The 19,922-nt window shown below is 41.7% G+C and overlaps 1 protein-coding gene across 2 annotated transcripts in view; it reads right to left on the bottom strand.

The window, feature by feature from the left end:
- Positions 1 to 19,922, bottom strand: part of scml2 (Scm polycomb group protein like 2) — a 59,132-nt gene that overhangs the window by 17,695 nt on the left and 21,515 nt on the right. For both annotated transcript variants that reach the window (XM_029747632.1, XM_029747633.1), the window contains exons 8-9: positions 19,522 to 19,630; positions 19,201 to 19,335 (exon numbers count right to left, since the gene is read on the bottom strand). In XM_029747632.1, coding sequence (XP_029603492.1) covers positions 19,201 to 19,335; positions 19,522 to 19,630 — 244 coding nt within the window. The remainder of the gene's footprint in view (positions 1 to 19,200; positions 19,336 to 19,521; positions 19,631 to 19,922) is intronic.

The following is a 19,922-nucleotide window of genomic DNA, read 5'->3' as shown; positions in this document are numbered from 1 at the left end:
GCTTTCCCTCCTGTAATATTTCCATTTCAGTTTGAACTGGGAGCTCTGGAGGGAATCTGGTTCTGTCTGGAGGGAATCTGGTTCTGTCCCAGAACCATTGAGCTCCCTGGTGCAGTGTGAATATGAACCACATGCTTTGAGACCAGGGGAGGACTGGACTGGGGTTTAGAGAAGAGGTAGTATGGTAGACCAGGGAAGGACTGGGCTGGGGTTTAGAGAGGAGGTAGTACGGTAGACCAGGGAAGGACTGGGGTTTAGAGAGGAGGTAGTACGGTAGACCAGGGGAGGACTGGGCTGGGGTTTAGAGAGGGGATAGTACGGTAGACCAGGGAAGGACTGGGGTGGGGTTTAGAGAGGAGGTAGTATGGTAGACCAGGGAAGGACTGGGGTTTAGAGAGGAGATAGTACGGTAGACCAGGGGAGGACTGGGCTGGGGTTTAGAGAGGAGGTAGTACGGTAGACCAGGGAAGGACTGGGGTTTAGAGAGGAGGTAGTACGGTAGACCAGGGGAGGACTGGGCTGGGGTTTAGAGAGGGGATAGTACGGTAGACCAGGGAAGGACTGGGGTGGGGTTTAGAGAGGAGGTAGTATGGTAGACCAGGGAAGGACTGGGGTTTAGAGAGGAGGTAGTACGGTAGACCAGGGGAGGACTGGGCTGGGGTTTAGAGAGGAGGTAGTACGGTAGACCAGGGAAGGACTGGGGTTTAGAGAGGAGGTAGTACGGTAGACCAGGGGAGGACTGGGCTGGGGTTTAGAGAGGGGATAGTACGGTAGACCAGGGAAGGACTGGGGTGGGGTTTAGAGAGGAGGTAGTACGGTAGACCAGGGAAGGACTGGGGTTTAGAGAGGAGGTAGTATGGTAGACCAGGGAAGGACTGGGCTGGGGTTTAGAGAGGAGGTAGTATGGTAGACCAGGGAAGGACTGGGGTTTAGAGAGGAGGTAGTACGGTAGACCAGGGGAGGACTGGGCTGGGGTTTAGAGAGGAGGTAGTACGGTAGACCAGGGAAGGACTGGGGTGGGGTTTAGAGAGGAGGTAGTATGGTAGACCAGGGAAGGACTGGGGTTTAGAGAGGAGGTAGTACGGTAGACCAGGGAAGGACTGGGCTGGGGTTTAGAGAGGGGATAGTACGGTAGACCAGGGAAGGACTGGGGTGGGGTTTAGAGAGGAGGTAGTATGGTAGACCAGGGAAGGACTGGGGTTTAGAGAGGGGGTAGTACGGTAGACTAAGGAAGAACTGGGGTTTAGAGAGGAGGTAGTATGGTAGACCAGGAGAGGACTGGGGTTTAGAGAGGGGGTAGGGTGGTAGACCAGGGGAGCACTGGGGTTTAGAGAGGGGGTAGGGTGGTAGACCAGGGGAAGACTGGGGTTTAGAGAGGGGGTAGGGTGGTAGACCAGGGGAGGACTGGGGTTTAGAGAGGGGGTAGTATGGTAGACCAGGGGAGGACTGGGGTTTAGAGGGGGTAGTATGGTAGACCAGGGGAGGACTGGGGTTTAGAGAGGGGGTAGTATGGTAGACCAGGGGAAGACTGGGGTTTAGAGAGGGGGTAGTATGGTAGACCAGGGGAGGACTGGGGTTTAGAGTGGGTAGTATGGTAGACCAGGGGAGGACTGGGGTTTAGAGAGGGGGTAGTATGGTAGACCAGGGGAAGACGGGTTTAGAGAGGGGGTAGTATGGTAGACCAGGGGAAGACTGGGGTTTAGAGAGGGGGTAGTATGGTAGACCAGGGGAGGACTGGGGTTTAGAGAGGGGGTAGTATGGTAGACCAGGGGAAGACGGGTTTAGAGAGGGGGTAGGGTGGTAGACCAGGGGAAGACGGGTTTAGAGAGGGGGTAGTATGGTAGACCAGGGGAGGACTGGGGTTTAGAGAGGGGGTAGTATGGTAGACCAGGGGAAGACGGGTTTAGAGAGGGGGTAGTATGGTAGACCAGGGGAAGACGGGTTTAGAGAGGGGGTAGTATGGTAGACCAGGGGAGGACTGGGGTTTAGAGAGGGGGTAGGGTGGTAGACCAGGAGAGGACTGGGGTTTAGAGAGGGGGTAGTATGGTAGACCAGGGGAAGACGGGTTTAGAGAGGGGGTAGTATGGTAGACCAGGGGAGGACTGGGGTTTAGAGAGGGGGTAGGGTGGTAGACCAGGGGAGGACTGGGGTTTAGAGAGGGGGTAGTATGGTAGACCAGGGGAAGACGGGTTTAGAGAGGGGGTAGTATGGTAGACCAGGGGAGGACTGGGGTTTAGAGAGGGGGTAGGGTGGTAGACCAGGGGAAGACGGGTTTAGAGAGGGGGTAGTATGGTAGACCAGGGGAGGACTGGGGTTTAGAGAGGGGGTAGTATGGTAGACCAGGGGAGGACTGGGGTTTAGAGAGGGGGTAGGGTGGTAGACCAGGGGAAGACGGGTTTAGAGAGGGGGTAGGGTGGTAGACCAGGGGAGGACTGGGGTTTAGAGTGGTGGTAGGGTGGTAGACCAGGGGAGGACTGGGCTGGGGTTTAGAGAGGGGGTAGGGTGGTAGACCAGGGGAAGACGGGTTTAGAGAGGGGGTAGGGTGGTAGACCAGGGGAGGACTGGGGTTTAGAGTGGTGGTACTGATAGCCCCAGGTAGACCCATTTAAACAATCTGTTACCGTGTCAAACATCAAACAGAACAATTATTTTTAGAGTGAAAAAACATTTAACTTGATGGAAAAGTACTTCTACTTCAGGATGTTCTAATAATTACAAACAAGGTTTTTACATAAAAAGATGGGTGACTATTTCCATAAACATAAGAGAGTAAAGCAATTCTCTAAGGGCTAAATAGTGTATTTAAATGTATGGACAATTATATTCTGAAATGTACATTTATGAAGCAATTTGCATGGTTCTATTGCATGGTTCTGACACAATTCCGTTGTCTTAACACATACCAACCCTGAGCAGAGACCAGTAGTCCTAAATATCAATGACTGTACCCTATAAGCCCTCGTTTCAATAATTCAAATCCACCAGAGCAAACAAAGAGAGTGGTTGAAACAGTCAGGGCCATGCAAACAATAGCTACATCATCTGCATTAAGTACATCTACGGGTGACTGAGATGCAACAGCCATTCATTCACACAAACAGTGGATTCCCTCCTTTCTAGAAACTGACTGCTAACCAAGACGAAGTCTAACGCCGGCTCTCACGTGAGAGGAAGAGGAACTGAACAGCCACCACTAGTTAAAAATAGACACGAGACAAAAGCAGAGGCAGCAAACTCACCAGGAACTCCCAACACAGCGCTACGTTTCCGGGCAGCAACAGCAGCAGTCCACAACAACAGAACAGTCCCTCTTTACTAGTTTGACCCCTGGTTAACGTCAGAGTCTCTCTCTCTCTCCCCTCTTCTCCCTTTTCCTCTCTCTCTATTCTCCCTATTTCTCTCTCCTTCCCTCGTTGTCTCTTTTTCTGTCCAGCTCCAGTCCACAACAAAGCCCCATGCTGCTGCCTGCCTGACTGAGGCGGTATTAGAAACAGGAGGAGCTGGCTACTAGTGGCCCCTCCCTCTGTCCCTGTGAATGAACAGAGCAGAGCAGCAGAGAGCTGAACGGCTGATTTGCATCGCAGGGAAAGAGGAGGGGGGTGGATGGGGCTAGCAGGCGGAGGAGGAGAGGGAGGGAGGGAGGGGTAAAGGGGGAAGGGTTTTATGCATGTGATCAAAGAGCTATATTGACAGTGCTCATCGGTCACCTGCCTGCCGTTCACTCTCCTCGCCAGGCCCCTGCACAACTCTCTGAGGGGGCGAGGGGGGTTGAGAGGCGGGGTGCCTGGGGAGAGGGGTGGAGGGGGGGTGAAAAAGGTTAAAATGGATGAGAGGACTCCGATTGAGGAATGGGCACAAGAGGTCTCCTGTAGGCTGCATTAGAAGGCTCAGACAACCCTCCAGGAGAATGGGAGGAAAGGGGAGAGGGGTCTCCTGTAGGCTGCATTAGAAGGCTCAGACAACCCTCCAGGAGAATGGGAGGAAAGGGGAGAGGGGTCTCCTGTAGGCTGCATTAGAAGGCTCAGACAACCCTCCAGGAGAATGGGGGGAAAGGGGAGAGGGGTCTCCTGTAGGCTGCATTAGAAGGCTCAGACAACCCTCCAGGAGAATGGGGGGAAAGGGGAGAGGGGTCTCCTGTAGGCTGCATTAGAAGGCTCAGACAACCCTCCAGGAGAATGGGAGGAAAGGGGAGAGGGGTCTCCTGTAGGCTGCATTAGAAGGCTCAGACAACCCTCCAGGAGAATGAGAGGAAAGGGGAGAGGGGTCTCCTGTAGGCTGCATTAGAAGGCTCAGACAACCCTCCAGGAGAATGGGAGGAAAGGGGAGAGGGGTCTCCTGTAGGCTGCATTAGAAGGCTCAGACAACCCTCCAGGAGAATGGGGGGAAAGGGGAGAGGGGTCTCCTGTAGGCTGCATTAGAAGGCTCAGACAACCCTCCAGGAGAATGGGAGGAAAGGGGAGAGGGGTCTCCTGTAGGCTGCATTAGAAGGCTCAGACAACCCTCCAGGAGAATGGGAGGAAAGGGGAGAGGGGTCTCCTGTAGGCTGCATTAGAAGGCTCAGACAACCCTCCAGGAGAATGGGAGGAAAGGGGAGAGGGGTCTCCTGTAGGCTGCATTAGAAGGCTCAGACAACCCTCCAGGAGAATGGGGGGAAAGGGGAGAGGGGTCTCCTGTAGGCTGCATTAGAAGGCTCAGACAACCCTCCAGGAGAATGGGAGGAAAGGGGAGAGGGGTCTCCTGTAGGCTGCATTAGAAGGCTCAGACAACCCTCCAGGAGAATGGGGGGAAAGGGGAGAGGGGTCTCCTGTAGGCTGCATTAGAAGGCTCAGACAACCCTCCAGGAGAATGGGAGGAAAGGGGAGAGGGGTCTCCTGTAGGCTGCATTAGAAGGCTCAGACAACCCTCCAGGAGAATGAGAGGAAAGGGGAGAGGGGTCTCCTGTAGGCTGCATTAGAAGGCTCAGACAACCCTCCAGGAGAATGGGAGGAAAGGGGAGAGGGGTCTCCTGTAGGCTGCATTAGAAGGCTCAGACAACCCTCCAGGAGAATGGGAGGAAAGGGGAGAGGGGTCTCCTGTAGGCTGCATTAGAAGGCTCAGACAACCCTCCAGGAGAATGGGAGGAAAGGGGAGAGGGGTCTCCTGTAGGCTGCATTAGAAGGCTCAGACAACCCTCCAGGAGAATGGGGGGAAAGGGGGGAAAGGGGAGAGGGGTCTCCTGTAGGCTGCATTAGAAGGCTCAGACAACCCTCCAGGAGAATGGGAGGAAAGGGGAGAGGGGTCTCCTGTAGGCTGCATTAGAAGGCTCAGACAACCCTCCAGGAGAATGGGAGGAAAGGGGAGAGGGGTCTCCCCGACTCGGAACCCAAGAAGAGGGGGGGGGTCCCTCATCCCTCTCTCCGTAACCCAAGCCTATTCAGACGTCCCTGGAGGACCTGGTGAAAGACAGCTTGGATAGGGGCAGGAAACAGTGGCAGGGAGCATGGAGCAGAAGCAGCCACGGCTTTACATACCATGTCTGTCTCAAATAACACCCTGTGCCCTTTATAGGGGTCCTGGTCTATAGTAGTGCACTATAAAGGGAATAGGGTGCCATTTAGGAAGCAGACCTCCTGCTTCAGAAAGTCTCCTAATCTGACTGATCTGAGGCAAACAAAGACTGCTTCATCTCCAGAAAACAAGACCTCAATGCTGCTCATATGGATATTTCACCATGGAGCCAGAGAAATGATCTGAGGGTTATTTACTTCAGGTTATAATAAGACGATAATACATGGGGGTGTTGCTTGGCAGCCTGCCGGTGGGGTTAGGGTGTAGGACTGTGAACTACAGGAAATGATTCCCCTAATAAATTCAGAAATGGTCTGTTGTAAAAGTGTCAGAAGAAGAGGCTGTGTTCCCATCCTGCATAACTAACGCTAGTGACATAGAACAGACAACCAACCAAAGACAACAGCTAGAAATTCACTTCAGCACACTCCTCTACTGTTTCTTTACAAACACATAGTTCATGAAGATCAATCATCATGTAACTTTAACTGAAGTGGTAAATAACAATGAAAGTGCAACAGTTATTCCTCATTTACTGATGAAGAGCATTTGTGTGGCATTTTTATACAATGGGATTAAATTATTATTTTATGAATGAAAAATATCTATTCACTACAATACTAAAATGACACTTTTCTTTTGTAATTGTCTTTCTCTACTCTAAAAGTAGAACAACAAGACGTAAACCGTTTGGCTGCTAGTAAAAAATATCAAAAAACACCACGAAAACGTCATTTGATAAACTATGTTTAATTGTATGACACATCCGCTAAAGTTAATTTCACCTCATAAAACTAAAGTTAATTTCACCTCATAAAACTAAAGTTAATTTGACTTTGATGAAAAAGTCAAAGTTGGCAACTCAAAGCTAAATTACTTTTTATTTTTATAAAATCTACAATAAAGAGAGTTCATGTTTAAGGAAAAAGTAACTATATATCAGGATCAAAATTATACAAAAAACATTTTTTAATATTTATTATTTTCTGACTGCTAAAATAATTTTAAAAACATCTGCATTTGGAAACCCAAAACAGCCTTTTGCTAATAAGGAAAATGAAAACATTCCTAACTGTACATTAGTATGGGAAGGATTTAGTCTAGAAATGATTCTCTGATCAAACTGTCAGTGTTATAGGTAATAACAGACTGGCTGAATGTACTTTCATAAGGTCATTGAATGGCTTATTGTTTAAAGATTCTCACATTCCTTCTCTTAATCAAAAAACTAAAATAATGTTTATTTTATAATGGATAAAATATACACTTTCTTACATCCCTTAATCTGGTTACTCAATCACTGTTAATTAAAACCAAAAACTAAAATAGTGTACGAGATAACTATTGAAATGTAAATGCTAAATAATCGGTGGGCTGTTCTCTCCACTGTGCGTCCGGCAGTACTCTTTTCCATCAGACTGCATGCTGTCTCAACAACCAGGGGGACGTTCAACAATAGAGACGTGGGTAAAGTGTGAGGCCGCCCTTCAACCACGCCCACACCCTCTCTACCCCCACATCCCTCCGATGGCTCATAACTGAGACCGATGTTCTGCCAATTATCCCCTGCCAATTATCCCCTAATCACACTTACATTGGAAGGGAGATGGAGGAGAATAGTCCCCACCCTGAGAATAGATCTCACTGGTCTCTAAAAGCAGCTAAGGGAAGGAAATGTTTTTCTCCATCTAAATTTCTGCATCAAATGAACAAGTTGCATTGATAACTTCTTATAAAAGATTCGTAATACAACTTGGTAGAAATTATGATCAAACCAAACAAAAGTTTAACAAAACATAAAAATAAAAACAAATGTTTGTAAGATGACTAAAAATTATAAATGTTCATTACCTCTTTTAAAAGCAGCAATGTCACTTTTTGGGGACACAACCAAATTCACATAGACACGTGTTTATATAGATCTGTCATTCTCATTGAAAGCAAGTCTAAGAAGCAGTAGATCTGTTGCATGTGCTCTATTCCTATGCTTCCCGTTCTTAAAAATGTTGGTTTTGCCTCGATTACTTCCAGTTCTTTTTCACCAGATTCAAACAGCTGAAAACACAGTTTTGTTTGATTAATGAAAATATATTTCACAGCTCTTTAGACATTACAATGATTCTACTCACAGCTCTTTAGACGTTACAATGATTCTACTCACAGCTCTTTAGACGTTACAATGATTCTACTCACAGCTCTTTAGACGTTACAATGATTCTACTCACAGCTCTTTAGATGGTACAATGATTCTACTCACAGCTCTTTAGACATTACAATGATTCTACTCACAGCTCTTTAGACGTTACAATGATTCTACTCACAGCTCTTTAGACATTACAATGATTCTACTCACAGCTCTTTAGATGGTACAATGATTCTACTCACAGCTCTTTAGACGTTACAATGATTCTACTCACAGCTCTTTAGACATTACAATGATTCTACTCACAGCTCTTTAGATGGTACAATGATTCTACTCACAGCTCTTTAGACATTACAATGATTCTACTCACAGCTCTTTAGACGTTACAATGATTCTACTCACAGCTCTTTAGACATTACAATGATTCTACTCACAGCTCTTTAGACATTACAATGATTCTACTCACAGCTCTTTAGACATTACAATGATTCTACTCACAGCTCTTTAGACATTACAATGATTCTACTCACAGCTCTTTAGATGGTACAATGATTCTACTCACAGCTCTTTAGATGATACAATGATTCTACTCACAGCTCTTTAGACATTACAATGATTCTACTCACAGCTCTTTAGACGGTACAATGATTCTACTCACAGCTCTTTAGACATTACAATGATTCTACTCACAGCTCTTTAGACATTACAATGATTCTACTCACAGCTCTTTAGATGGTACAATGATTCTACTCACAGCTCTTTAGATGATACAATGATTCTACTCACAGCTCTTTAGATGATACAATGATTCTACTCACAGCTCTTTAGACGTTACAATGATTCTACTCACAGCTCTTTAGACATTACAATGATTCTACTCACAGCTCTTTAGACATTACAATGATTCTACTCACAGCTCTTTAGACGTTACAATGATTCTACTCACAGCTCTTTAGACATTACAATGATTCTACTCACAGCTCTTTAGACATTACAATGATTCTACTCACAGCTCTTTAGACGGTACAATGATTCTACTCACAGCTCTTTAGACGTTACAATGATTCTACTCACAGCTCTTTAGATGATACAATGATTCTACTCACAGCTCTTTAGACATTACAATGATTCTACTCACAGCTCTTTAGACATTACAATGATTCTACTCACAGCTCTTTAGACATTACAATGATTCTACTCACAGCTCTTTAGACGTTACAATGATTCTACTCACAGCTCTTTAGACATTACAATGATTCTACTCACAGCTCTTTAGACATTACAATGATTCTACTCACAGCTCTTTAGACATTACAATGATTCTACTCACAGCTCTTTAGACGGTACAATGATTCTACTCACAGCTCTTTAGATGATACAATGATTCTACTCACAGCTCTTTAGACATTACAATGATTCTACTCACAGCTCTTTAGATGGTACAATGATTCTACTCACAGCTCTTTAGACATTACAATGATTCTACTCACAGCTCTTTAGATGGTACAATGATTCTACTCACAGCTCTTTAGATGGTACAATGATTCTACTCACAGCTCTTTAGATGGTACAATGATTCTACTCACAGCTCTTTAGACATTACAATGATTCTACTCACAGCTCTTTAAATGGTACAATGATTCTACTCACAGCTCTTTAGACATTACAATGATTCTACTCACAGCTCTTTAGACATTACAATGATTCTACTCACAGCTCTTTAGACATTACAATGATTCTACTCACAGCTCTTTAGATGGTACAATGATTCTACTCACAGCTCTTTAGATGATACAATGATTCTACTCACAGCTCTTTAGATGATACAATGATTCTACTCACAGCTCTTTAGATGGTACAATGATTCTACTCACAGCTCTTTAGATGGTACAATGATTCTACTCACAGCTCTTTAGATGATACAATGATTCTACTCACAGCTCTTTAGATGGTACAATGATTCTACTCACAGCTCTTTAGACATTACAATGATTCTACTCACAGCTCTTTAGACGATACAATGATTCTACTCACAGCTCTTTAGACGGTACAATGATTCTACTCACAGCTCTTTAGACATTACAATGATTCTACTCACAGCTCTTTAGACATTACAATGATTCTACTCACAGCTCGTTAGACATTACAATGATTCTACTCACAGCTCTTTAGATGGTACAATGATTCTACTCACAGCTCGTTAGACATTACAATGATTCTACTCACAGCTCTTTAGACGATACAATGATTCTACTCACAGCTCTTTAGACGTTACAATGATTCTACTCACAGCTCTTTAGATGGTACAATGATTCTACTCACAGCTCTTTAGACATTACAATGATTCTACTCACAGCTCTTTAGACGATACAATGATTCTACTCACAGCTCTTTAGACGTTACAATGATTCTACTCACAGCTCTTTAGACATTACAATGATTCTACTCACAGCTCTTTAGACATTACAATGATTCTACTCACAGCTCTTTAGACGGTACAATGATTCTACTCACAGCTCTTTAGATGGTACAATGATTCTACTCACAGCTCTTTAGATGATACAATGATTCTACTCACAGCTCTTTAGATGATACAATGATTCTACTCACAGCTCTTTAGATGATACAATGATTCTACTCACAGCTCTTTAGACATTACAATGATTCTACTCACAGCTCTTTAGACGGTACAATGATTCTACTCACAGCTCTTTAGATGGTACAATGATTCTACTCACAGCTCTTTAGATGATACAATGATTCTACTCACAGCTCTTTAGATGATACAATGATTCTACTCACAGCTCTTTAGATGATACAATGATTCTACTCACAGCTCTTTAGATGATACAATGATTCTACTCACAGCTCTTTAGACATTACAATGATTCTACTCACAGCTCTTTAGACATTACAATGATTCTACTCACAGCTCTTTAGACATTACAATGATTCTACTCACAGCTCTTTAGACATTACAATGATTCTACTCACAGCTCGTTAGACATTACAATGATTCTACTCACAGCTCTTTAGATGGTACAATGATTCTACTCACAGCTCTTTAGACATTACAATGATTCTACTCACAGCTCTTTAGACGTTACAATGATTCTACTCACAGCTCTTTAGACATTACAATGATTCTACTCACAGCTCTTTAAATGGTACAATGATTCTACTCACAGCTCTTTAGACATTACAATGATTCTACTCACAGCTCTTTAGATGGTACAATGATTCTACTCACAGCTCTTTAGACATTACAATGATTCTACTCACAGCTCTTTAGACATTACAATGATTCTACTCACAGCTCGTTAGACATTACAATGATTCTACTCACAGCTCTTTAGATGGTACAATGATTCTACTCACAGCTCTTTAGACATTACAATGATTCTACTCACAGCTCTTTAGACGTTACAATGATTCTACTCACAGCTCTTTAGACATTACAATGATTCTACTCACAGCTCTTTAAATGGTACAATGATTCTACTCACAGCTCTTTAGACATTACAATGATTCTACTCACAGCTCTTTAGATGGTACAATGATTCTACTCACAGCTCTTTAGACATTACAATGATTCTACTCACAGCTCTTTAGATGGTACAATGATTCTACTCACAGCTCTTTAGATGGTACAATGATTCTACTCACAGCTCTTTAGATGGTACAATGATTCTACTCACAGCTCTTTAGACATTACAATGATTCTACTCACAGCTCTTTAAATGGTACAATGATTCTACTCACAGCTCTTTAGACATTACAATGATTCTACTCACAGCTCTTTAGACATTACAATGATTCTACTCACAGCTCTTTAGACATTACAATGATTCTACTCACAGCTCTTTAGATGGTACAATGATTCTACTCACAGCTCTTTAGATGATACAATGATTCTACTCACAGCTCTTTAGATGATACAATGATTCTACTCACAGCTCTTTAGATGGTACAATGATTCTACTCACAGCTCTTTAGATGATACAATGATTCTACTCACAGCTCTTTAGACGGTACAATGATTCTACTCACAGCTCTTTAGATGGTACAATGATTCTACTCACAGCTCTTTAGATGGTACAATGATTCTACTCACAGCTCTTTAGACATTACAATGATTCTACTCACAGCTCTTTAGACATTACAATGATTCTACTCACAGCTCGTTAGACATTACAATGATTCTACTCACAGCTCTTTAGATGGTACAATGATTCTACTCACAGCTCGTTAGACATTACAATGATTCTACTCACAGCTCTTTAGACGATACAATGATTCTACTCACAGCTCTTTAGACGTTACAATGATTCTACTCACAGCTCTTTAGACATTACAATGATTCTACTCACAGCTCTTTAGACATTACAATGATTCTACTCACAGCTCTTTAGACGATACAATGATTCTACTCACAGCTCTTTAGACGTTACAATGATTCTACTCACAGCTCTTTAGACATTACAATGATTCTACTCACAGCTCTTTAGACATTACAATGATTCTACTCACAGCTCTTTAGACGGTACAATGATTCTACTCACAGCTCTTTAGATGGTACAATGATTCTACTCACAGCTCTTTAGATGATACAATGATTCTACTCACAGCTCTTTAGATGATACAATGATTCTACTCACAGCTCTTTAGATGATACAATGATTCTACTCACAGCTCTTTAGACATTACAATGATTCTACTCACAGCTCTTTAGACGGTACAATGATTCTACTCACAGCTCTTTAGATGGTACAATGATTCTACTCACAGCTCTTTAGATGATACAATGATTCTACTCACAGCTCTTTAGATGATACAATGATTCTACTCACAGCTCTTTAGATGATACAATGATTCTACTCACAGCTCTTTAGATGATACAATGATTCTACTCACAGCTCTTTAGACATTACAATGATTCTACTCACAGCTCTTTAGACATTACAATGATTCTACTCACAGCTCTTTAGACATTACAATGATTCTACTCACAGCTCTTTAGACATTACAATGATTCTACTCACAGCTCGTTAGACATTACAATGATTCTACTCACAGCTCTTTAGATGGTACAATGATTCTACTCACAGCTCTTTAGACATTACAATGATTCTACTCACAGCTCTTTAGACGTTACAATGATTCTACTCACAGCTCTTTAGACATTACAATGATTCTACTCACAGCTCTTTAGATGGTACAATGATTCTACTCACAGCTCTTTAGACGTTACAATGATTCTACTCACAGCTCTTTAGATGGTACAATGATTCTACTCACAGCTCTTTAGACATTACAATGATTCTACTCACAGCTCTTTAGATGGTACAATGATTCTACTCACAGCTCTTTAGATGGTACAATGATTCTACTCACAGCTCTTTAGACATTACAATGATTCTACTCACAGCTCTTTAGATGGTACAATGATTCTACTCACAGCTCTTTAGACATTACAATGATTCTACTCACAGCTCTTTAGACATTACAATGATTCTACTCACAGCTCTTTAGATGGTACAATGATTCTACTCACAGCTCTTTAGACATTACAATGATTCTACTCACAGCTCTTTAGATGGTACAATGATTCTACTCACAGCTCTTTAGACGTTACAATGATTCTACTCACAGCTCTTTAGATGGTACAATGATTCTACTCACAGCTCTTTAGACATTACAATGATTCTACTCACAGCTCTTTAGACATTACAATGATTCTACTCACAGCTCTTTAGATGATACAATGATTCTACTCACAGCTCTTTAGATGATACAATGATTCTACTCACAGCTCGTTAGACATTACAATGATTCTACTCACAGCTCTTTAGACGTTACAATGATTCTACTCACAGCTCTTTAGACGATACAATGATTCTACTCACAGCTCTTTAGACATTACAATGATTCTACTCACAGCTCTTTAGACGATACAATGATTCTACTCACAGCTCTTTAGACATTACAATGATTCTACTCACAGCTCTTTAGACATTACAATGATTCTACTCACAGCTCTTTAGACATTACAATGATTCTACTCACAGCTCTTTAGACGTTACAATGATTCTACTCACAGCTCTTTAGACATTACAATGATTCTACTCACAGCTCTTTAGACATTACAATGATTCTACTCACAGCTCGTTAGACATTACAATGATTCTACTCACAGCTCTTTAGACGATACAATGATTCTACTCACAGCTCTTTAGACGGTACAATGATTCTTCTCACAGCTCTTTAGATGGTACAATGATTCTACTCACAGCTCTTTAGATGATACAATGATTCTACTCACAGCTCTTTAGACGTTACAATGATTCTACTCACAGCTCTTTAGACATTACAATGATTCTACTCACAGCTCTTTAGACGTTACAATGATTCTACTCACAGCTCGTTAGACGTTACAATGATTCTACTCACAGCTCTTTAGACGGTACAATGATTCTACTCACAGCTCTTTAGACGTTACAATGATTCTACTCACAGCTCTTTAGATGATACAATGATTCTACTCACAGCTCTTTAGACATTACAATGATTCTACTCACAGCTCTTTAGACGGTACAATGATTCTACTCACAGCTCTTTAGACGTTACAATGATTCTACTCACAGCTCTTTAGATGATACAATGATTCTACTCACAGCTCTTTAGACATTACAATGATTCTACTCACAGCTCTTTAGACGGTACAATGATTCTACTCACAGCTCTTTAGACGTTACAATGATTCTACTCACAGCTCTTTAGATGGTACAATGATTCTACTCACAGCTCTTTAGACGATACAATGATTCTACTCACAGCTCTTTAGACGTTACAATGATTCTACTCACAGCTCTTTAGACGTTACAATGATTCTACTCACAGCTCTTTAGACATTACAATGATTCTACTCACAGCTCTTTAGACATTACAATGATTCTACTCACAGCTCTTTAGACATTACAATGATTCTACTCACAGCTCTTTAGATGATACAATGATTCTACTCACAGCTCTTTAGATGGTACAATGATTCTACTCACAGCTCTTTAGACGTTACAATGATTCTACTCACAGCTCTTTAGATGATACAATGATTCTACTCACAGCTCTTTAGACATTACAATGATTCTACTCACAGCTCTTTAGATGGTACAATGATTCTACTCACAGCTCTTTAGATGATACAATGATTCTACTCACAGCTCTTTAGACGTTACAATGATTCTACTCACAGCTCTTTAGACGGTACAATGATTCTACTCACAGCTCTTTAGATGGTACAATGATTCTACTCACAGCTCTTTAGACATTACAATGATTCTACTCACAGCTCTTTAGACGTTACAATGATTCTACTCACAGCTCTTTAGACGTTACAATGATTCTACTCACAGCTCTTTAGACGTTACAATGATTCTACTCACAGCTCTTTAGACATTACAATGATTCTACTCACAGCTCTTTAGACATTACAATGATTCTACTCACAGCTCTTTAGATGATACAATGATTCTACTCACAGCTCTTTAGACGGTACAATGATTCTACTCACAGCTCTTTAGACATTACAATGATTCTACTCACAGCTCTTTAGACATTACAATGATTCTACTCACAGCTCTTTAGACGATACAATGATTCTACTCACAGCTCTTTAGACATTACAATGATTCTACTCACAGCTCTTTAGACGTTACAATGATTCTACTCACAGCTCTTTAGACGGTACAATGATTCTTCTCACAGCTCTTTAGACGTTACAATGATTCTACTCACAGCTCTTTAGACGATACAATGATTCTACTCACAGCTCTTTAGACATTACAATGATTCTACTCACAGCTCTTTAGACATTACAATGATTCTACTCACAGCTCTTTAGACATTACAATGATTCTACTCACAGCTCGTTAGACATTACAATGATTCTACTCACAGCTCGTTAGATAGTGTAGAGAATCATTGTACCATGTATTGGTTGTTTTGGAACAAACTGAAATCAGGAGAACTATTAGAATTTTAGCAACCAGGAAATAGCAGAGCGATTTCTGCATATTGCATCTTTAAAAAACATAGCAAAAGAGAATGTGAGCTGTTGGCCTGAACAAGGTGGTAGTAAACCCCCCACCAGACTGACTGTTACTGATACTGAGATAGAGGAAGTGTGTGTTTCCTAACTGTTTAAGTTCTGCTGAGAAAAGAGATGCATCCATCTCCACGTCATACTATATCCTCTCTGCACCTACACCGTGGTACACACACACACACACACACACACACACACACACACACACACACACACACACACACACACACGATGACAAATAGACACACACACAATAAACACAGGAAGAGAGTTGTAAACATGCCAGTCGCTCGAGGGAAGAGGACCAGATTGAGGCCAGTTTGAAAGACACATAACTACCACCATCAGTCACAGACTATATCCCAAATTGCCCCCTATTCCCTTTATAGTGCACTCATTTTGACCAGTGCACTATATAGGGAATAGGGGCTATTTGGGATACAACCTCTGTCAGAAGTCTTAATGCTATCCATATCAATTCCCCTGTCGGAGCTGTAGAGAGCAGCTTGGAGCTTTATAGCACAAGAGATCATGAAGCTGTACTGGGAGAGTTGTTGTGACTCTCTAAGTAAAGTGATAGATAGTGTTGAGAATAGAAGACTGCTGGATGTTTTGTGTATGCTAAAACCTATCAAAACTACCATACAGTACTGTAGCAGGGAGGACAGGCCCTGGCTGGTAATCAGGCCCTGGCTGGTAATCAGGCCCTGGCTGGTAAATCAGGCCCTGGCTGGTAAATCAGGCCCTGGCTGGTAAATCAGGCTCTGGCTGGTAAATCAGGCCCTGGCTGGTAATCAGGCCCTGGCTGGTAATCAGGCCCTGGCTGGTAATCAGGCCCTGGCTGGTAATCAGGCCCTGGCTGGTAATCAGGCCCTATTAAATAAGGCAAAACAACATTCTTCCTGCACTGAAAGAAAGTGTGTCTGAGCTGAAATCATTCACACACACACATTTAAAATGATTGGCAGGTGAGTCAACGTTGTGTTAAACCCCTTTCATTTGTCATGGAATTAAGAGTTAATTACTTCTCTATTTTAGTTTGTTTGGTGTTAAGAACAAATTACTTAAAAATAACCAGAAATGATTTAAGAAATGGGTAGATTTCTGTGAAAAATGGGTCAAGTTGAGGAATGGAAGAAACCCAAGGGAAGTCTGTGTACAACAGATGAAATAAAGGCCTGCTGATCATCAGCCTTACTAAGAGGGTTTACCAATCAAAGGGTTATTAAAAGCAACACCCTGTGGTATGCTGAGAAGGAACAATAATTGGTCACAGCTTGACATGAACAAATAGGTATGAACAATACAGCTACATGTAGTATTCCAGCATTAATCAACAGCAGCTGCCACTAAGACTTGATGAAGGATTACCCTGTACTGCACACCATTTGGTTGTTCATTACTACAAATATTTCATACTATTTTTTGGGAAGTTTTATGCTTTTTGATAATGTATCAATAATTGAAAAAAAAAATGGATTTAAAAAAAGACAGAATAGAACTTGAAACTAATGTTTAAGACCAACAACAGAATAAGGGGAACGTAGTACAAAGAAGCACTATTTTCATTAGAAAATACAAGATGCACATAAACTACATTCTGGGGCCCATTCTTCCTAGCTGTCATTGTCCTAAAGTTCACGGCCCTCTCTATCAGATTAGGCTAGAATGGAATGTCTCTGTGTCCACTGCCTGTGAATGTCAGTGGATATGTTGGCCAAAACATTGTCCACGGCCATCATTTTACACATCTTTCATTGAGCATGATATTGCCCTGAGGCAAAAAGAAAAGTAGCCTGACTGCACAACGTTGCCATGAGGCAACAAAAAGAACATTTCATTTTTTTGAATAAATATAAAAACGAAATGTTTAAAACCTATCAAATATTCTCCTGTAGAGGTTCCTACACAAGTACATATTTTTGATTGTCTCTATTTAAACATGCAAAATAATGAAATGCATTGTACCCTTCACTCACACCATGCACTCAGGTCGCTCTGCTTCCTGAAAGAAGGTCCCTCCCCCAATTGATATGTCATACCAACTTCTGCACCTCATTGGCTTGTTTACAGACATGTCATCTCATATTGTCACGTGTAGGAATTTTTTTAAATGATATGGAGGCAAAAAGGTTGTGTGCAGTAGAGTGTTAAACAGATAACACATTAAGGAAGATATTATGAAGCTCACAATCATATATTTACAATGATTTACTTGAAACAGAAAATGATCTTAACCTGTCAAAAAAAATGTAATACAAAATTATATATATATAATCTTGACTTTTTACAAGCAAACTAGACCCAAATGCAATGTGTGGAAGGACAATCCTGCTGGAACACAATAAGGAATATTATTACCAGTGGAACACAGTAAGGAATATTATTACCAGTGGAACACATTAAGGAATATTATTACCAGTGGAACACATTAAGGAATATTATTACCAGTGGAACACATTAAGGAATATTATTACCAGTGGAACACATTAAGGAATATTATTACCAGTGGAACACATTAAGGAATATTATTACCAGTGGAACACATTAAGGAATATTATTACCAGTGGAACACATTAAGGAATATTATTACCAGTGGAACACACTAAGGAATATTATTACCAGTGGAACACACTAAGGAATATTATTACCAGTAGAACACACTAAGGAATATTATTACCAGTGGAACACACTAAGGAATATTATTACCAGTAGAACACACTAAGGAATATTATTACCAGTGGAACACACTAAGGAATATTATTACCAGTGGAACACACTAAGGAATATTATTACCAGTGGAACACACTAAGGAATATTATTACCAGTGGAACACATTAAGGAATATTATTACCAGTGGAACACACTAAGGAATATTATTACCAGTGGAACACATTAAGGAATATTATTACCAGTGGAACTCATTAAGGAATATTATTACCAGTGGAACACATTAAGGAATATTATTACCAGTGGAACACATTAAGGAATATTATTACCAGTGGAACACATTAAGGAATATTATTACCAGTGGAACACATTAAGGAATATTATTACCAGTGGAACACATTAAGGAATATTATTACCAGTGGAACACATTAAGGAATATTATTACCAGTGGAACACATTAAGGAATATTATTACCTGTGGAAAAGTACTAACTGTAGTAAACCTACTGGTTGTATTTTAGTCAAATATACTGGAAAGAACACAGGAAATAGGGGGAAACAGCCAGCGAAATCCTCGCAGAAAGAAATAGTTTGTTTTTCTCATCCAGCTCTGCTCATTCAGGCAGCTTCAGAAAGAAACCCTGGGCCAGCAGCACCCTGTGGTGACAGACAGACAGGCCAAAAGCATCAGAAAGCAGGGCTCTGCTGTCCTCTAGTGGTGAGGTTGAGGTACTCACAGAAGTTGCCAGGAGGCTGGATGCTGTGCCTGGTCAGAGAACACCATCCTACAGGGAATATGTCTCTGGAGTCAAACTGGCACCAGTAGTCGAAGGCCCCTCTCCAGCCGTCAAACATCACAAAGATCTCATCACCTAAAAATAAAGATTACAATAACAAACAGTAAGACGTAGCAGGAGATACATCAACCAGACAGCAAATAGGGGACAAAGGAACAATAGTGTTATAGGAAATAAAAAACATTATAGAGTTACACTTATAAAGTTGTCCTCCAAAGAGATGGGGTAAAGGTGGGTTAAATAAAAAAAATATCTTGTTACCTTTGACCTCTCCGATGGTTGCCGGGCAGATCAGGTAGGGGTTCTTCTTGTCCACTGCTTCTAGCTTCATCCCAGGTTTAAAGAGGTTCTGGGAGGGCTTGGTGGGTTCCTACATACAGAGAACTCTCTGTTAGTCCAGACCATACATATCTGTTTATATACACACACAGAGAACTCTCTGTTAGTCCAGACCAGACAGATCTGTTTATGTACACACACAGATAACTCTCTGTTAGTCCAGACCAGACATATCTGTTTATATACACACACACAGAGAAGTCTCTGTTAGTCCAGACCATACATATCTGTTTGTGTACACACACGTAAATCATTGATACACTACAATCATTGATCAGTAAATCAATACACTACAGTGCAGCTTTATGGTCCAATGTGAAATG

This window comes from Salmo trutta, unplaced genomic scaffold, assembly GCF_901001165.1.
Source record: "Salmo trutta unplaced genomic scaffold, fSalTru1.1, whole genome shotgun sequence".
NCBI lineage: Eukaryota > Metazoa > Chordata > Actinopteri > Salmoniformes > Salmonidae > Salmo > Salmo trutta.
Note: the sequence above shows the minus strand (reverse complement) of the source record. Positions and strands in the feature narration are given on the sequence as shown.